General features: G+C 38.8%; 1 protein-coding gene across 1 annotated transcript in view; it reads right to left on the bottom strand.

Annotated features, from left to right (window-relative positions):
* Positions 1-17,608, bottom strand: part of FRRS1 (ferric chelate reductase 1) — a 48,984-nt gene that overhangs the window by 4,991 nt on the left and 26,385 nt on the right. Inside the window, exons 7-11 of the mRNA XM_080802966.1 lie at positions 13,685-13,783; positions 12,282-12,429; positions 3,663-3,776; positions 2,215-2,327; positions 509-595 (exon numbers count right to left, since the gene is read on the bottom strand). Coding sequence (XP_080659092.1) covers positions 509-595; positions 2,215-2,327; positions 3,663-3,776; positions 12,282-12,429; positions 13,685-13,783 — 561 coding nt within the window. The remainder of the gene's footprint in view (positions 1-508; positions 596-2,214; positions 2,328-3,662; positions 3,777-12,281; positions 12,430-13,684; positions 13,784-17,608) is intronic.

The following is a 17,608-nucleotide window of genomic DNA, read 5'->3' as shown; positions in this document are numbered from 1 at the left end:
CCATAGTGAGAAAACTCACCCAAGCTATATAGAGTCTCCATAACATTGGATGCAGCCTAAAAATATGGGCGCCTGGGTGGCTCAGTGGGTCATGATCTCTGGTCTCTGACTTTGGCTCAGGTCATGATCTCATCGTCCTGGGATTGAGCCCCACATGAGGCTCTCTGCTCAGTGGGGAGTCTGCTTCCCCCTTCCCCTCTGCCTGCCTCTCTGCCTACTTGTGATCTCTCTGTGTCAAATAAATAAATAAAATCTTTAAAATATATATATATATATATATATATATATATATACACACACACATTTCATTACCAAGTAATCTGCAATGACATCCTCACTCTCCAGTGAGAGTGACCCCCCAGCCATATGGAATAGTCACCAGATGATTAAAAAAAAGAGAGATGCACACAGAAATACCTTTTAAGCTCTTGTCGGAGAATGAAACAGCAACCTCCTTTGGCATCAAAATGAATTTTTTATAGAAACATTCAGTTTAAGAGATACCTACCGAACTCCAGCCTCCTCTGTAAACAAAGGGCAGAACAAAAGCGATGCAGGTAAGGGTGGTGGTCGTGAACATGAGCGCCCGATGCACCTGCAAGGGTGAAATGGCACCAGGAGAATACAATTAACTAGGAAAGAGGACAAGGATGGCGTTGGCTTTACTGTGGGGTGGCATTCACAGAAGGCACGCATTCGATGAACATCTAATCACCATTTGCATTAAGTTAAAAAAAAAAAAAAAAGCTTAGTAAACGACTGAACTTAAACTCTGAGCTGCCATCCTCATCATTCAAAAGCATCTGCCATGACTTTGCCTGCACAGAGCAGCAGGAAGGGCTACTTCACACATGGACCACACCTACTTGCCGAAAGTCCTTCATTTCCTTCCTTTGTTAAGTTCCACCACCAAGGACAGTGCTGTACCGGATACCCTGGGACAGCAAGGAAACAGAAAATACTGTCTCCTGAGGAGCTTAGCACACAGTGAGCAGATGAGAGAAACGTACATGAAATGTCAATTCATTGTCTAAAGTATACGAGTGGAAGGACACTGTCAATTGAGTATGTCAGGATAAATGGTGCAAACAGAAACTGTCTCAGGGGAAGGAGGACACATAATCACTCTATATATCACACTACATATAGAGACATCCAGATTTGAAAGGCAGTAGAGAACTGAACCGATAGAGTGGAGACACAAAGATTTTTCCGACTGGGAATATCCATATGAACAGATGAGAGAGACAGACAGACAGAGACAGAGAAAGAGAGAGAAATCAAAGGCAGAGACAGAGATGAGCAAGGCACACAGCAGTAGAAGAACATATAAAACAGATGGACCCTACCAGCCAATAGTGAGAAACCAGGCTAGATAAGGTAAGTCTTAAAGGCTACCAACATATATCAATATAAAGTTTCAAGAATACCCTTACAAAGTTCAAACTGTTTCAATAAGCAGCATTTTATCAAAAGCAGACTTGTACATTCTGTCTCAGCACAGACTCACCGATCTTCCCCTATACGTGCAACACCTATAGTCCATGACATGTGAAAGGGAAGGTTTGTTTTGCTTTGTTTTGAAGCGGGCTTATTGACTCTTGTCTTTCTATTATGAGACTGCCTCTTCATCCCATACAAAGGGGCAGCATGAAAAGAAACACCTCTAGCTCCTCTTCCCACCCACAGAGGAGATAGATGATCTTGATTAGTGAGTGAGGGACAGTCTAACATTTGCAGGCATCAACCACAGGACAGGCCCCTATTTGGAAATGCATTAACCCCTGCTACTTCTGTCTTCAGCTTTCCCATCCTCCTTGACCTAACTGCACTCAGGGAGGGCAGTGCATGAATGCTCTTGCAGGCTCTACCCTCGGCCAATAGACACGTAAGTTGGATCTTTGGGTCCCAGAGTTTATGTTACAAAGGGATGCACATGGCCCTGAGACCTTCTCCAATCCAGCCTGACCCTCATAAAGCTGTCTCTATTTTGACCACCACCAAGTGTCTTACGTCTCTTCTCAACTAGTTAGGAAACCAAAGGGCAAACTGAAGGAATTATTAAGATTCCACAACTACAACTAGAACCACACACACACACACACACACACACACACACACACACACGGGAAAGAAACCCACATACTGCGTATGTTTTCATGTCACAATGTTCAAATAATATGGAAATTGCATTAAACTTTTTCTCCCGCCTACCTGAAACCAAGCTGCTTGACCAAAGAAAGCCTTTGACCAAACAGATTTGAAGAACCGAGCAGTGAGCACACCTATGCTCACGGTAGTCATCCATGCCACAAACATTAAGGCACCTGCAGGTGGGAAGATAGAATGGTTGACATAACAACCCAAGCTGTTTCTTAAAGACCACACCAAATGTTCAGAACATAGAAAACAACTAATGAAATACATTCAATGAACATTACGTATAACCTAAAAATACCCCGCATATCATAGCTTTTACCACCACCACTACTACTTTTAATAGCTAACACTTCCATCACTCCTACCATGTGCCAGGCACTGAGTGTTTTACATGTATTACTCTAACTGATCTTTAAAACAATCCCATTCAGTAGTTATAATGATTATTCTGCTTTTGCTGGATGGGGAAACTGAGGAAGAAAGAAGTTAAGTAACTCGCCAAAGGTTACAAAGTTGGGAATCGAACCCAGTCTGGCTTCAGCAACTGTGCCTTAACCAGGACAATAATACAGCCCTTCTGCAGGTATGTGAGCATCTTCTCACTTCTCATTCCAAAATAGTGAAAAACAAATAGGCAAGTTACATAGGCGAAATAGGCGAAATCCGATTACTGTCCCCCTGGAGCTACTTGTAGAAGCAAATTGCCAATAATAAAATTATTTTCAAGCTTAACTATGATGACATTTATTGAAACTCTACTGGATGGAATAACTCTGGAGAATATAAAGGAAATATATCAAATAAGGACAGATTCCCCTCCCCATACAAGTATACACTTCACTATTCCCCTACTTTTAAATCCCATCTTTTCAACAATAAACCAGGCTACTTTTCAAATGGAATCAACTTTCATCTGCAGAACCAGAGCATGTTCGAGTTTTGTTTTAGGCTACTGCTCTTCCAACATGGTTAATTTCATTATTTTAATCATTTAATCATTTCATGATTAAAATCATCATATGTACAGCATTGAGTAATTTGTATACCCTCAATTACTTATACACTGGTCAGTTCTTCAACAAAACTGTATCTTTGAAACCAAACTACTGTTAGACAATCAAAATCACAAAGCACTCTTCTATTACAAGCCTTCATTTTAATAAATGGCCTAATTAAGGTGTCACAAAAATTAAGTTGATTAACCCAGATACTCAACTCTGGCTACAGTTAGAAATAACTAGGGCACTCTTTAAAAATTATGGATGTCTTAAAAGCTCCATTAGTGATTTTAATGTACAGCCAGGGTTAAAACCACTAATTATCTCTACTTTTCCATTTTTAATAAAAAGTTACAAACATTAAGACAGATATTAATATTTAAACATGGAAGACTGATACACATTTGGTAAATTATACCCACCGCCATTCCTAATCCAGCCAGCACTGGGTCATCAGGTAAATTTACTGCACAAAGTAGTAATAATACTACCCATGTAACTTACCATGAGCCTTCAGAAGGAATAAAGAACGGGATCCTCCCACGTTCTTCGGATCATCTGTCACATTATGTTTTTCATATGTAATCAAAGGTTGCTGAGAGTGCTTATAAATTCGACCTGAAATTTCAAAGACAGAAAATGAAGAATTACTTCCTCAAGAGAGAAGGAATGGAAAAACAGTGGCACGGCACAGAAACAACCTTTCTTAAGGTGATAAGAAATAAATAAATATCATCAGGGATGACACTCATATGCAAAAGCCACGTAAATGTATATAACAGTACACATGATCATCTTGAAACATGTTAAAGAAATAATTTAGCCAATCAACAGATGAATCACCATGAGGACGAAGAATGGAGAAGTTATACTGGAACAGCTGGTGGTAGGCAAGAAGCCAGTCAAACACTGTGAAGTCAAAATGATCACTGACAATATAAAAAACACTGAAAATGTCAAATATAATTCTTCAAAAATACTAATACTTTTAAAAATCTGGAATCCTAGACCAAACTAACAGAAACTGGACCTGGACAAAGTGGGTGCGCAGAAGACAAAAAAAAGCACTTTGATGCAAAATTGTATTACATGGCATATGGTCAATTTGGACTGGCTTTGACTAACAAATCAAAATCCCAAATAATGGTGATATAAACAAATTGAGGATGTGCTATTATTAATTATGCATAAGATTAAGTCTGTGAATGTGGAGAATTAGTTTGGTATGTGAGTATGTATGTGCGGTTGTTCATTCTGGGAATCTATCCTACAGAAATACTCCCCTTTTACCCACAGATATATACACAAGAATGTCTACAAAAAGCTGTGGGTTTTTTGTGCTGGACCAAAAAAAAAAAATTAAGCAAGTTAAATGTCCATCATTAAGAGAATAAATATAAATGATGGAACACACATTGTTTTTAGAATACAACACCAAGTGTCAAAAAGAATAAAAAGAATTAAGAAATCTGATAAAACAGATATACAGGAATCTTTTCTCAATGAAATAAGTACTAGACTACTGATTACATCTCAGTAATTTCCAAAAAGAAATAATTATACAAGATACAGGTTATATTATATCCAAAACGCAACAAAACAAAAAATGAACCAAAAGCTAGGGATAAAAAAGATCTAACTAGGTATTTATACAACTACTCTTTGAAATAATCCTGGAGCTAAATAGGAAATCAAAATTTAAATCACAACCCTTCTTTAAAATGAGTTAACAATGAAGACACTTCCTATCAAAAACAAATGTGAGGGGCACCTGGGTGGCTCAGTGGGTTAAAGCCTCTGCCTTCAGCTCAGGTCATGATCCCAGGGCCCTGGGATCAAGTCCCGCATTGGCCTCTCTGCTCAGTGGGGACCCTGCTTCCCCCTCTCTCTCTGCCTGCCTCTCTGCCTATTTGTGATCTCTGTCAAATAAATAAATAAAATCCTTTAAAAAAAAAAAAGTGATACAATCAAGGTACATTCAAAAGAAGTTTTTATCATTTAAAAAGCATTTATTAAAAAAAAAAACACTTAAAGTATTGAAGTCATCATTTAATTCAAGAGGTGTTTACACCAACAAAATACAACCCAGGAAACCAGAAAGGAAGATGGATTAAAAATAAAGGTAGAAATTAACAAACTAGTAAGTTAAAAAATGAAGTCTATAAAAAGCCAATGAAATTGACTGAGTTTTTGGCAAGTCCAACCACAAGATAAAAAGAAAGAGCACAAACAGTATTAGAAATAAAAAGGGTAGCACACCTGCTGATATAGAAGATACACTAAACTTATACAAAAATGCTACACGCTACTTTAATTAAGCCAAAAATATTTTAAAATCTAAATGAAATGGATGAATTTCTGGAAAAATCTTAAATTAGAAAACTTCACCAAAGAAGTAGTAGTAACTGGAGAGTACTAATGATAGAAGAATTTTTTAAATCAATCCCTAAAGGTTCAGACAGATATTATGTGGATGAGTTCTAACATACAACTAAAAAAAATTTTTTTAACTTTAAAAATTCTTATTTATTTAAGTTCTTCTAGAGTTCATTCTATGAGATTAGCATAATACTGAAACCAAAACTAGGTATGCATGTGCACACATATACACATTCCCACAACCACAGACCAAATCAATTATAAATATAGATACAGAAAGTTTAAATAAAATATTAGGGATTCAAATCAACTGTGCATTAAGAGAGCTATAAAACATAGCCAAGCAAAGTTTATCCTGAGAGAGGACTGTTTGCGATTCTGAAGTCTATAAAAATAATGGTAAAATATTATCTCAATTGCTGCCTGAAAGATATCAGATGAAATTCAGCACATGTTTATGTCAAGAACTCTGTAAAGTTAGGAAAAGATAATTTTCTAAGCACCATAAAAGACAACCACCAAAAAAATACTATAAACATGACACAACACTGAATATCAGAAGCATTCCCATCAAAACCAGGAACAAGACAAGAATGTTTGCCACATCACCACTACTGGTCCACGTTTTTCTGGGAGAAGTTGAAGGGGAGAATTACCAAGCAGGTCCAGGCCAGATGGCCCCAGAAGATGTAAAGTTACTAACAATAAGCTAGAGATAACCAGAAGCCCTATTGGGAGCAAGAGATAACCAGCTGCTTCTGCTTCTGTAAACAGGCTTCCCACCACAGGCTCCTCTCACTACTGCTCCCAACTAAAGCAGCGCCCCCACCCCTGCTCCCCTGGTTTAAACCCACCCATCAGCAGTCAGCTTAGCCCTTGGAACCTGACTGCCTGCAGTTCCCTATAAAACTCTATAACCCCATTGTCCGGGGCCGAGAATTATGAGCACAAGCTCATCGGGGTCTGCTGGTGTAAAATAAATGAGCTCTCCTACTTCTCCAAGTGTCAATTGGTCTGTCCCTGGTCTGATTTTTACTTTTCCACAACAAAGTAAACAATGCAATGAAACAAGAAAAAAAATGACTGCTGAACCTTGTCATTATTTGCATAAGGTAAGACTTTATCTAGAAAAACCAAAAAAATCAACTGGCAAAATAGATGACTAAGTTCAAGACAAATATTCAAAGACCAGTAACTTTCCTATACACCAACAAATTTAGAAAGTGTAAGAAAAATAATCACACAAGAGCTTGTATTAGAAATCTATAAGATACATAGAAACAAAGTAACAAAAAATATATAACCTATATGAAGACATGAAGAAAACCACCAGATTTTATCCAATATATTCCCGGATAGAAAGACTCACTATTGCAAAGATGTCAATTATTCCCAAAATTAACCTAAAATTTCATTGCAATTCTAATCACAACCCCAATACGATTTTCAATGGAATCTGACAATCATTTCTAAAGTTTTTCCAGTAGGACAGATACACAACAAAGAGGCAAGAATTCCTGAAAAACGAGGCCAGGAGGGGAATCATGCTCTATCAAAATTCATAACCTTTTAAAAAGCTACTGTAATTTCAACTGCTACAGTAATAAATTAATGGAAGAATAAGCTAGAAATAGTTTGATTTACTGATAGATGTTTGGCATATAATAGAGAGGATTTCTGGGGTGCCTGGGTGGCTCAGTGGGTTAAGCCTCTGCCTTCAGCTCAGGTCATGATCTCAGGGTCCTGGGATCAAGTCCCGCATCAGGCTCTCTGCTCAGCAGGGAGTCTGCTTCTCCCCTCTCTCTCTCTGCCTGCCTCTTTACCTGCTTGTGATCTCTCTCTCTCTCTCTCTCTCTCTGTGTCAAATAAATAAATAAATAATCTTTAAAAAAAATAGAGAGAATTTTTGAAGTGGCAGAGATAAAGTGAACTATTCAAAAAATGGTTTCAGGACAACTGGTTATTTGTTTCACAAATACTATTATATCATGGCTTGTTTATAACAGAGATCAGAGAGAAAGCAGAAAATGAGAAAAGCTTTATGTAATGAATACCTAGAGAAGAGAGTCAAGAAGAAAAAGACAATAACTATTGAGAATTATATTGAATTAGCAGAGTTGTGGTGATGAAAACCAGACCACAGTCCCAATAGCCTGAGAGGCAAGTTGGAAGAAAGTGTTTTTAAACTCTGATTCACTGCAGACCCACGGGCTAACCAAGAACTTAACCTTCATTAAAGCAGAAGTCCATTATAATTTTGGGATTCCTTTGTATGGCTCCATCATAATCTTAGATTTCTACTCTAAAGCAGATGGAGTTCATGTTTAGTACAAGACTCTATGGTATTACGTGATGTAATTGTTAAATAACCCGTCATTTTGTTAAACTGTTAAATTGTTAAATTCGTTAAATTGTTAAAATAACCAGTCATGTGATGACAGGGTCTCCAATTCCTGAATTATTTAAATTGGTAGATTTCCTAATTGTGAATTACTTATTCACCCAAGTGAGTTCTATCATTTCCCGTGACTCCTTATTTCATGATAGGACAATGTCAGCATTCTGGGGGAGGGAGGGTAGAGATAGCATTAGAAAAAGGTTTTAAACGGATTTTACTGCAATTGTGTACCTTTTACATTTATATGGGTTACAGAGATTTTATGATTGCTTTGAAAAATGGTTTCAACCTCACAGAGTCTCACTGCTTTTAAGCAGAGTACAATTTATACCTCGTTCACATACACATAACTAGATAACAGAAGAGACAATGATTTATGTGGCAATACTTTGTTCCCCAACACAAGGGTAATGGAAAGTTTATTCCCTAAAGCAGTAATATCTAGGTTTGGGTTTTTGGGTTTTTTTTTTTTTTTGCTCTGCACTCCACCAGTTTTAAAAAAAAAAAAAAAAAAAAAAAAAAGAGTCCAGGGGCTCCTGGGCAGCTCAGTCAGTTCAGCATCTACCCTTGGCTCAGGACACAATCCTGGGGTCCTGGAATTGGGCTGCCATGAGGCTCCCTGCTCGGCGAGGAGTCTACTTCTCCCTCTCCCTCTTCTCCTCCCCTCTGCCCCTGCTCTCTTTTTAAATATCTTTTTTAATCTTTTTTAAAATATTTTTATTTTTTACTTTTTTTTCGATTTTATTTATTTATGAGAAAGAGAGAGTGAGAAAGGGAACACAAGCAGGGGAGCTGGAGAGGGAGAAGCAGGCTTCCCGCTGGGCAGGGAGCCCAATATGAGGTTTGATCCCAGGACATTGGGATCATGACCGGAGCCAAAGGCAGATGCTTAATGACTGAGCCCCCCACGTGCCCTAAAGTCTTAAAAAAATTTTTTTTAATTAAAAAAAAATGAGTCTATGCTCCTGATATACATATACTTTAGTTAATAAACATATTGATGTACTATTGTCTTAATGCATTATGAACACTGTAAAATATATTAAAATAGAAATTTTTGAGATGAGATCAAATCAATCTAAATAGAAGGTTCTAGCGTTGTTCCTTGTATCCTCTAGACTGTCTTACAATGTATATACCTTATTTGGGAGAACCCTGTCCTGGAGTAGTAAGTTATCAAACCACAGTATATAAAACAATCACCTGGAATGTTTGTTAAAAAATGCAGATTCCAATCACCAATGACAAGAGATTCAGCGAGTCTAAAAGCTGGAGTTTGGGAATCTACATTTCCAGCAGTCACCTCAAGTGGTTAGGAAGTAGGTTGTTTGAGGCCACGCTTTGAGAAACACCACAAAAGATAGAGATTCTCCCCACCATACCATCAGCATAGCAACCAGCTAGAGAGGGAAATACAATGCTCCATTCTGCACCTACATTATCCATGAACTAGAGTTTTCTAGGCAAACATTGGAACTATCACTTAAAATATTGTTTCTAAAAAAAAATAAATAAAATAAAATATTGTTTCTATCAGAAAATGTATTCCAATTTCTACAGTGCTACCCTAAGAAGAAATTTTTGGCATTGTCACACATCCCCCCACCCCCCCCCACACACGATTTATTATATAATAGAATTCATCCACTTAAATGAAACTGCTTTTCCTTTAAGGTATAAATTTTTTTAAGTATCAAGATTTTTTTTTAAAGATTTATTTATTTGGGAGAAAGAGCGAGCATGGGCAGGGAGGAAGGGTAGAGGGAGAGGGAGAAGCAGACTCCTCACTGAGCAAGGAGCCCAATGTGGAGGACCCCATGAGATTTTGACCTGACCCAAAGGCAGCCACTTAACCAACTGAGCCACCCAGGCGCCCCTAAGTATCAAGTTTTTTAAAGTATAAATACAAACTGCTAAATCCCCTAGCAACAGAAGGTATCCATTTGCATCCGTAGTCATACATGAAGCACCTGTACCATACCGGGCACCAAAGGAAGCAAGTTTGGTATCATGGAAAGGGCACAGCTTCTGTAAGCGGAACAGTCTGGGGCGTAATTTCTGAATCTGCTACTTGTTTAATTTGGAACAAGTTACTTAACCTTTCTAGGTTCCAGTTTCCTTCTCTTAAATGGGTACTATAATGTCTACTGACAAAGCCTCTGTGAGACCCGAGAAATATGTAACACACAGTAAGTGACCACTATGATAACAACAAACACAATTACCTCTACTTAAGTGGTATTCCTTTAAAAACACAGATAGTTGACCCTTTTCCTCATTAAAAATTCAATTCCTATATTTTCCATGTTCAAAAGTGTTGACTGGGCACCTGGGTGGCTAAGTGGGTTAAAGCCTCTGCCTTTGGCTCAGGTCATGATCCCGGGGTCCTGGGATCGAGCCCCACATCGGGCTCTCTGCTCAGCGGGGAGCCTGCTTCCCTTCCTCTCTCTGCCTGCCTCTCTGTCTGCTTGTGGTCTCTGTCAAGTGAATAAATAAAATCTTAAAAAAAAAAAATGTTGACTACTTAGGCTCTGAGGTCAAAGTCTGGATTCAAATTTCATCTCTACCACGGACTCATCTGGGTTAAATTACTTAACCACTCCTAAGCCTGTTTCCTCCCAGATGACACAGGGATAGTAAGAGTACATATCTAATATAATCTTTATTAAGATAAAAATGAAGGATCTAACTACAGTGCTTAGCCAGTCACTGGCACTCATGAAGCACTGAGTAGTTTTTCTTCATTAATATCACTTAACCAAGAAATGACTTTCAAGCTATATTTGCTATTGCTGGTGCAAACAAGATTACATGATTTGACTAAGATAACTACACATATCACCTACAACTAAATCTACAAATATTCCTAAATTCTCTCCTAACACTGAGTGGACAGTTTATCCTGCTTCAAAACTATCATCTCCCCTTTACCTATAGTATAAAATCAAAACCCAGGGGCGCCTGGGTGGCTCAGTGGGTTAAGCCTCTGCCTTCAGCTCAGGCAGGGTCCTGGGATCGAGCCCTGCAACGGGCTCTCTGCTCAGCAGGTAGCCTGCTTCCCCCTCTCTCTCTCTGCCTACCTCTCTGCCTACTTGTGATCTCTGTCTGTCAAATAAATAAATAAAAATCTAGAAAAAAAGAATCAAAAACCACATGATAGAATATGCAAAGGTTTTTCACAATTTTACCTACACCACATTTTTGCTCTTCCTCTTCCTTTACCTCAGCCCCTAGCCTTCCGTTCCATCCACCCAGCTTCTCGCCATTTTCAAAGGAAGTTATATCCACAAAGTTTGGGACAGTATTATCTCCCAAGAGATGAGTCACTACATACTACCTTGGCATTTCCTATACTTCTTCAAAACATCGTCAGCCAAGACCTTAAATAAAATCTAATAATCCTTATTAATAGGTGCTGCAATACCCACCAGGCAGTCTTCTTAAGGATAAAGGAAATATTCTTTGAAAGAAAAAAAAAAGGATAAAGTAAATATTCAAACTCACAGAACTACTGTGGGCTGCACTTGACATCAGATTCACTTAGAGAAACGTGGAACAGAGATGAGCACAGCTGCAGGGCATTCAGAGGCATTTTGCTTTGATGAGAGATCTTATAGCACCTTATTCAGTTGGCCAGAAACTATTCTCCCTACCCCTCCTCCACCTCCCTGGAGAAAGCTCAGGTTCAAGGAGATGAATTTCACATTAGACAGGTTATCCTGCAAAAGCAGTATCTCTTGCAACACTCTTACAGCCACTGCTTACAGGATCCCTGCCAGGGATCTGCCAATGTCACAACACATAGGGAAACCCAAAGATATGGCTTCTTACTAGGTATTTATAGTTCTTCCTGGTCCAAATGCACTTTGCCAGCCAGAAGCCATTTTTATCATAAGCATGTCACCTTACAACATAGTTGACACTACTTTTATCTAGTTCCCCAGGAAACAAAATGAGAAGGTCATCCAAAGTCAAACTGTCAGGCAAGAATGGAAAAGGGTTTTGATAATTCTTTACCCACAAGTGTATATCTTAAAAAATGAGCAATTAGGGGCGCCTGGGCGGCTCAGTGGGTTAAAGCCTCTGCCTTCGGCTCAGGCCATGGTCTCAGGGTCCTGGGATCCAGCCCCGGCTCTCTGCTCAGCGGGAAGCCTGCTTCCCTTCCTCTCTCTCTCTGCCTGCCTCTCTGCCTAATTGTGATCTCTGTCAAATAAATAAAATCTTTAAAAAAAAAAAAAAAGAAAAGAAAAGAAATGAGCAATTATAGCAGTCTCTCCAGGAAAGGTGGAAAAGGGAAGAAGAGAGAGGAAAAAACTTGAAAAGATAATTTTCATCAATATACATACCATCATCAGCTGCACCATCTGCTAGAAATATGTAGTAGCTTGTGTTTAGATCAAATCTATTCTTAGCCCCAGGAAGGGTAATGTTTCTTCTGAAAGAACACTGCATAACACCATCCGCCAGCCTCCAAGCCAGATCCTCAAGAGCGCCCTACAAACATACACAATGGGTCTTCTCAGCATTCCCCACAGATTTGCTAAAAATAAAATATGATCGACCTGACCTGCTGGATTTCCTTTCCCTAAGATCCTTTGTGCATGTTTTGTCTGCTGTATTGTTGTTTTCCCACTTCCTCTCTGAGGAGTACAAGAAACATTTTTCTCCTCATTTGTCTTTACCCCAACTTGGCAAAAATATTTTTACACTGAATCAGAACCCCACAAGTCCTCTACCCAGGTTAGAAACTTTGGCAGATGCACTAACCCCATCTGGCCACAGACACAAAATCAAAACACTGAAGAAACAATTGGGAAGTAATACACTCATGGCCAAAATGTAACATGCAACAAGGGATAAGTCCCAAGCCCTGGGGAAAGCTCTACAGAGAGTGTGAAGTCATTAGGTGACGGCTACTGCTCTGTCAGAGCTCATGTGCTTGCCAAACGCCATGTGAAAAGAGACACTTCTCTACCAGAAATATCTGTGGCACAGATGCCAAGAAGAGGCACAGAAGACAACTGACCAAGGCACTGAACCAGTCCCCGCCCTACATGCTTTTCATTCTCACTGGATGAGAAATATATTCTTTTCTAAGATATGAAAAAAGATTTAGGTGACATAGGCAAGAATTCATCTTTTGCTACAAGAGAAACTTGTTTAGTGCTTTTCCAAAGTGTAGAAAAGGGGAGACAGTGGTCAAAGGGGACAAAGTTGCAGTTACGTAGGATGAATAAGTCTAGAGATCTAATGTACAGCACGATGACTGTATTTAGTAATACTGTATTGTATACTGGAAATTTGCTAAGTGAGTAAATTTCAGGTGCTCTCACCACAAAAAAAAGTTAAGTCTGTGAGGACACAGCTGAAGTAATCATTTCGCTACGTATATGTATATCAAAACATCATGTTGTATATCTTAAATATAATTTTATTAATTTAGAGAAAAATAAGATATATACTTTAATATATGATGTTAAATACAAATGATATAATGATATTAATAATACATTAAACCTATAACAATAATAATTTATTATATTTTTACATACTATTTTTAAAATAAAATAAAGCACAGAAAAGTTTCTCCCAGATTATTATAAGAAAGGAAGCCTGCTGCCAGACTCGTTCTCTGGCTCTCTGCTAACTGAGGATAGGGAGCTATCTTGCAACACAGTTCTGCCACTGTTGGCCACCTAGCCAAAAGGCAGACAAACCAGGTGGAGGGTCCCAGAATTTTCATACCTACCCTGGAGTCCATCACAGGGTGACTTCGCCCCATCAAATGCGAAGGTTGTATGTGTACAGTCTGATCTTCACGAATACACAAATAAGCATCATCATCACCCTGAAAACATTTGCACAGGAGAAAAATTCAAAGGAATGTCAACATTTTGTTTATAAAAGCACCCCTAATGAAATCAAATGGTATTGGATGCTTTTAAAACATCATTTGCAGATTCAGTCTTAAATGATACTACGAATTCTAAGAATTGGCTGTCCAGTTTATAAATTTAAAATAATTTTGCTGAAATGAAGAAACAAACAAAGAATAGAAACAGACCCATAAATACAGGGAACAACCCTGATTGTTGCCAGAGGGGAGGAGGGTGAGGGATGGGCAAATGGGCGAGAGGCTGTGGAAGATGGAGGCTTCCAGCTATGGAATGAGTGAGTCATGGGGAAAAAAAGGAGAGCACAGGGTTACAGTCCATGGTATTATAACAGTGTTGTATGATAACAGATAGTAGCTATACTTGTGATGCGCATAACATGATGTTTAAAACTGTCCAATCGCTCAATGGGTTAAGCCTCTGCCTTCAGCTCAGGTCATGATCTCAGGGTCCTGTGATCTAGCCCCACGTTGGACTCTCTGCTCAGCAGGGAGCCTGCTTCCCCCTCTCTCTCTGCCTGCTTCTCTGCCTACTTGTGATCTCTCTGTCAAATAAACAGATGAATAAAATCTTAAAAAAAAACAAAACTGTCCAGTCGCTACATTGTACACCTGAAACTAATGTAACATCGTGTGTCAATTATATATTATTTTATTCAAATAAATAATAATTTTGTTATAATACAAAAGCAACATAATTTCAATGTAAAAATAGATGAAAATAACATGTTTATATGCCCATAAACTCAAACAGGACTGTCAAAGCTTTCATGTATATTCATCCAAACCTATTTATAATTATACCCATCTTTTCACCCCAAATAGGAAAATACACAGTTCTGTTACCCTTTTTCTCTAAATTTATTATGCACATTGTTTGTAAATAAATATCTGTGTTTACAAATTTTCGTAACTATAAATGCACTGCACTACATTGGGTTTGGGGCAGCAACTTTTAAGATGAGGACACTGTAATCAGATACTGCTAATACTGTACACACTCAAGAGATTTACTACTACATATTAAGACCAACTTGTCTGAATTCAAGGAGCACTTTTTTGTCAGTCTAATTCTTATCTATCCTTTAGTCTCCAATATTCCTTAGCTCTAAAAGTTAGAGCTTAAAGTGACTATCAGAGAGCAGATTGAATCTTCAAAATACATTTAAATGATGGTACAAAGAAATAATATGCACTTTAAATTACTGTGTATAGTTCTGGTTCTTTCACCCATTCTAAACCATTCTCTGTAAACTATCTAACAAGATCTTTCATATGTTGCAGTAGTCACTAAACTCCTTAAACAAAGCCAAAACTGACAACTTAAAATAAATTTTGCTATTAATCCCAATGATATTCTAACATATTCTGATTTTTTTTAAAGTTCCACTTTTGAGAACTCCCAAGTTCATAACCTTAACAAACCAATTATTCACTGTTACACACCTTCTATTCAAATCAGAATTAGCCCAACTCAAAGAGTCATGGTGATCTAAACCAGCAATCAACAAACTATGGCATACACACCAGATTCAGTCTGATGCCTGTTCTGGTAGACCCCACAGGCTAAGAAGGACGTTTACATATCTAAACTATTTATTAAATAGAAGAACATACCACGATGAGTAAAAATACATGAAATCCAAATTTCAGTGTCCACAAATGAAGTTTTATTGGAACACAGCCACACCTATTAATTTATGGATTGTCTTTTGCTGTTTCAGTGCTACCACACAGAGATGAGTATTTAAAACAAAGACCATATGCCCACAAATTCTAAAGTAGTTACTACTGGACCTCTACAGAAAAAGTTCACTGATCTCTAATTTAAACAAACGATGTGTATTTTCTAGACTATCATCTCTGAGGTATACAAACTCTTTTTTTATTTAAAACAAATTTTGCTTTTAACAAAATGGTTGATTTTGAGGCAAAATGATGATAGGCCAACTGCCATACTAACTCATGGCAGAGAGACCTCTCAAATGTTGGAGAGAATGCTGGGGAAGGAGAACTACTCCCAGTTCTCTCTACTCTACAGTAAAGAGTATGAGAAGGGGCTTTTACAACCTTAGGCTCCAGGCAATTCTAGAAACCCCAAGTTTGGAGCAGGGAAGCACAAATGGAAGAAGTCCCACCAAGTTTCTGAATCGGACAGATCCTCTTTCTCCCATTTGTTCCTCTTGAACCAAGCATTTAGAACGTACTCTGTTCAGAAAATAATTGTGTGGATATTGTGGGAAAAATAAAGATGACTACATTGTTCTTATAACCAAAGGCTAGATTTTAATGGAAGAGACAGTTACAATAGTATGTGAATTATGATAAAACAGGTTTAAACAAAGTACCACGGAAGCACAAATCATGTAGAGCCAAAAGATTGAAGAAAAGTTATCAGAAAAGATTATAATTACGTAGGCCTTAGAGAATAAAAAATACTTACACGTGGATAAGGTAGAGCTGAGATTAAAGGAAAAGTTTTCTAAAAGGAGGAACTTCCAGGACCAAATACATAGAAACAAAAAAATATGTGAAACTTTTAGGAAACAGGTAATTATGTTAGCCAAAAAGATATACAAGGTAAGGTATAAGATATACAAGATATACAAAGATATATACAAGATATACAAAGTCCAACATGGACTTTGAAGACTTTTGAAAGCCAAGCTAATGAAAAAAAGAACAAAACAAAACAAAACAAAACAAAAAAATTTCCTATAACTACTAAAGGCTCACCAAAGTTTCTGGGGATAGGATTGAGATGATCTCCATGGAAGCTCAGGAAGAAAACAACAGTGACTATTAAAAGATGAAATGGGGGAAAAAGAAAAAAGATGACATGGAATAAAATTGCTAAAAACTAGGGGGCGGAGTCAAGATGGTGGAGAAGTAGCAGGCTGAGACGACATCAGGTAGCAGGAGATCAGCTAGATAGCTTAGCTAAACATTGCGAACACCTACAAATCCAATGGGAAATCAAAGAAAAGATCAACAATTCTAGAAACAGAAAATCGACCACTTTCTGAAAGGTAGGACCTGCGGAGAAGTGAGTCCGAAGCGACGGGAAGATAGACCGCGGGGGAAGGGGCCGGCTCCCAGCAAGCGGTGGAGCAACAGAGCACAAAATCAAGACTTTTAAAAGTCTGCTTCACAGAGGGACATCGCTCCAGAGGCTAAACCGGGGTGAAGCCCACGCGGGGTCAGCGTAACCCCAGGTCCCATGGGATTACAGAAGGACCAGGGGTGTCTGAGTGTCGCAGAGCTCACAGGTATTAGAGCAGGGAAGCCGGCTACAGCGACAAAGCCGAGGAGTGAGCCCTCAGCTCGGGGTTACCTTGAACCGGGCACAGGCTGGGTGAGCTCGGAGTGTGGCCAGAGGCCACAGAGACGGAAGCAACCGGGCGCTTTTCTCCAAGCGTGGGCGACTGAGCACTCTTCTCCAAACACGACCAGAGGCCAGGGAGATGGGAGCAATTGGGTGCTTTTCTCTGAGGGTCCCACTCCTCAAGTGGGACCCGGAGCGCTCGGCTCCTCCGGGCCAGAGACTTGGAGGCCGCCATTATCATTCCAGTCCTCCGGAACTCTATAGAAAGCATTCAGGGAACAAAAGCTCCGGAAAGCGAACGGGAGCGGATTACTTAGCTCCCGTTAAGGGTGGGGCAATTCCACCTCAGGCAAAGACACTTGAGAATCACTACAACAGGTCCCTTCCCCAGAAGATCAACAAGAAACCCAGCCAAGACCAACTTCACTTACCAAGGAGAACAGAGGAATTCCAGA

This window comes from Martes martes (assembly GCF_963455335.1).
Source record: "Martes martes genome assembly, chromosome: 4".
NCBI classification, from domain to species: Eukaryota; Metazoa; Chordata; class Mammalia; order Carnivora; family Mustelidae; genus Martes; species Martes martes.
Note: the sequence above shows the minus strand (reverse complement) of the source record. Positions and strands in the feature narration are given on the sequence as shown.